The sequence below is a fragment of the Palaemon carinicauda genome, chromosome 1, assembly GCF_036898095.1.
Source record: "Palaemon carinicauda isolate YSFRI2023 chromosome 1, ASM3689809v2, whole genome shotgun sequence".
Taxonomy (NCBI): domain Eukaryota; kingdom Metazoa; phylum Arthropoda; class Malacostraca; order Decapoda; family Palaemonidae; genus Palaemon; species Palaemon carinicauda.
Genome location: NC_090725.1, coordinates 319437573 through 319440572, shown reverse-complemented (window position 1 = coordinate 319440572; position 3000 = coordinate 319437573). Strand labels below are relative to the sequence as shown.

Sequence of the window (3000 nt, the reverse complement as noted above, 5' to 3'; positions counted from 1 at the left end):
TGTTTTTTCGAGTTAGGGTTGTAGCTTGGCTAGTAATAGTAACATTGATAATCAGTATCCGAGATGAAGCATCAAAGAAGCTAGTAAGGAACAGAACACTGCAAGGCGGAAGTTCAGTTGACAAAACCCTATACTATAGTACATTTCTTTTATCGAGGCAGATTTGCATCGACTCGCAGCGGTGCCCTTTTAGCTCGAAAAAGTTTCCTGATCGCTGATTGGTTAGAATTATCTCGTCCAACCAATCAGCGATCAGGAAACTTTTCCGAGCTAAAAGGGCACCGCTGCGAGTCTGTGCAAATCTGCATCGCTAAAACAAATTTACTATATATTATAAGATGATTCTGAGATATGAACATCAAATGAGGAAGATTCCCTTAGGTCAAAAAATATATTGTAAAAAGAAAAGATGAAAGCCTGGGCAGGGAAATGATGAATGCTAAGATTTCTTCTTATTTTAGGAGCAATAACGTAACATTTTGAAATAAAGGCAAGGCCTAGGTGTCCTTGCTCTTTTTACTGTTTGTGCCGCCTTTATTTAGTTTAAGTAAACCTAAATAATAAGCAAACAATAATATGCTACTGACACGTCAACAGAACAAGAAGACTCCTGCAAAAGTATTCTGCGATGAACTTCGTCTTTTCTCCTTCGAAGCGACGTCTAACGACGGGAGCCATGATTTCATAAACAACATACATCTGCAGAGGGTAGGTCAGGTATACCGCTATGGCCATCATGATTTTCACTGTCTGGGCCAACCTGAGAAGGAGGAAATATCAAGGGGTCATCGATTTTAAGACCATACATACAACATTTTCGTTTTTTTTTTTTTTTTTTTTTTTTTTTTTTTTTTTTTTTTTTTTGGGGGGGGGGGAGGAAAAATGCGGTAAAGGCTTTGTGATGAATTTGAAAATAGTTATTTTTCATATGTTAGGTAATTAATAAAGGTAAAAAAATACTATTTATTTTCTTTACCTTATTTTTATGCCAAACGCTTGTATATTATAAACACTGACTAATAATCTGCTTAATAAAATAATTTTCACAATAAATACGTATTTAATCTACAGGTAAACAGAAAAGTTGGTGATCTACGTACACTTCATGATTTGGTAAATTTAGAGTGATAGAACCCAAGACATCATTTCCGAATTCCAAGTATCCAAAGAATCCCACAGATGCGTATAACAAAATGACAAGCATCATGGCTGTGTTTAGGACACCGGTGAATCCTCCGAAGTTATGCGGAGTCTTCATCTTGTTCTCGAGGGGAAGTACCTGAAATTGTAAGTAACACTCGAAGGAGGGATTTATATAACACAAATTTTTCTCTTATAAGTACATTATCACATACACATATATACTGTATGATGTATGTACGGGTATATACAACACCTAATATATATATATATATATATATATATATATATATATATATATATATATATATATATATATATATATATATACATATATATATATATATATATATATATATATATACACACATATATATATATATATATGTGTGTGTGTGTGTGGTGTGTATATATATGTGTGTGTTTGTGTGTAATAATACATATATATATTATATATATACACACTATATATTATATATATATATATATATATATATATATATATATATATATATATATATATATATATATATATATATATAATTTAGAGCAACATGATCTTACTTGAATTCTATAAGGATCAAACCTTCAACTCGTACATGATCCCGCCCGCATAAACAATTCTTGCTTAAGTAGTCCACGGGAAATTAATTTGCTCTTCGAGGAATTTCTCACATTCAAGATAAGGACGCATCATTCCTCAGGACGACCTTTGGCAACCTAAGCAAAAGGATTTTCTTTCCTTAACGTTTCGCTAGTATCTAATGTTATCTAGATAAGGGATCTAGATTTTCTAATCTTGTATGATCCTTTCAGCTTGTATGAAGGAAGGAAAATGCATTTAATAAACTTGCTAAACCTCTTTATTGCCATGTTATTTGCGGTGAATCCTTCTAGAATTCTATTTCCTTATACCCTAAGGAACAAATCCCGAGGAACATAAAAGTAAATTGCTCGGTAATCCAAATTTTAATAAGATATATTAATAACTATAAAAATGAATATAGAATATCCAGCACGATTATTTTCCGATATATAAATATATATATATATATATATATATATATATATATATATATATATATATATATATTTATATATATATATATATATATATATATATATATATATATATATATATATATACTGTATATATATATATATATATATATATATATATATATGTATATATATATATATATATATATATATATATATATACATATATATTGAACTTTGATTTTTCAGTTATCCTTAGCAGATCCTGGAAATAAATTCTACAATCCTGACTCCAGACAATTTGCGTTTTATGTTTGATGCGAGTTAAGTTGTCATTGCAAACTTCAATGTAACAACAAGAAAAGAAATATATAAAGCTCATCATACTCACGAGACCAATTCCTTCAAAAGCATAGATGGCCGATCCAAAATAGAGGGGCAAAGTCCCCCAGCTGTTGAAGGCAGGAACAGTCTCTCGTACTTGAGGCAAATCCCTTATCATGTAATAGAATATTATTGCTAATCCCGTGATCTGAATTACACCCGCTATTAACGATACACGTGCAAGATACAGGAATTTGGAAAAAAAAAGAATATTGTATAAGTTTATTTCAGTGTTAATGCCTACATTTACTTTAGCTTGCTGTAGAGTTTGTTTGAAATTGAAATTAAACTCATAATAAGTAATGCAACCTCAATATGTTTGTCCTCTTTCGTATATTATTATTATTAGGCTGTGTCACATATGTTCATTTCATGGTTTATTATCGATGGTTTTAATGACATTAAAACCTTAACGCCCAATAAGTTCGTAATTATAAGTTTGTAATCATAATCCTAATTTCATTTTACAAGGACATC

General features: G+C 30.3%; 1 protein-coding gene across 1 annotated transcript in view; it reads right to left on the bottom strand.

The window, feature by feature from the left end:
- LOC137645583 (neutral amino acid uniporter 4-like) overlaps positions 1 to 2702 on the bottom strand; it is a 5179-nt gene extending 2477 nt beyond the window's left edge. Inside the window, exons 1-3 of the mRNA XM_068378386.1 lie at positions 2531 to 2702; positions 1101 to 1279; positions 588 to 760 (exon numbers count right to left, since the gene is read on the bottom strand). Of these exons, the coding sequence (XP_068234487.1) occupies positions 588 to 760; positions 1101 to 1279; positions 2531 to 2641 (463 nt within the window). The 5' untranslated portion in view covers positions 2642 to 2702. The remainder of the gene's footprint in view (positions 1 to 587; positions 761 to 1100; positions 1280 to 2530) is intronic.
- Positions 2703 to 3000: the final 298 nt, after the last annotated feature.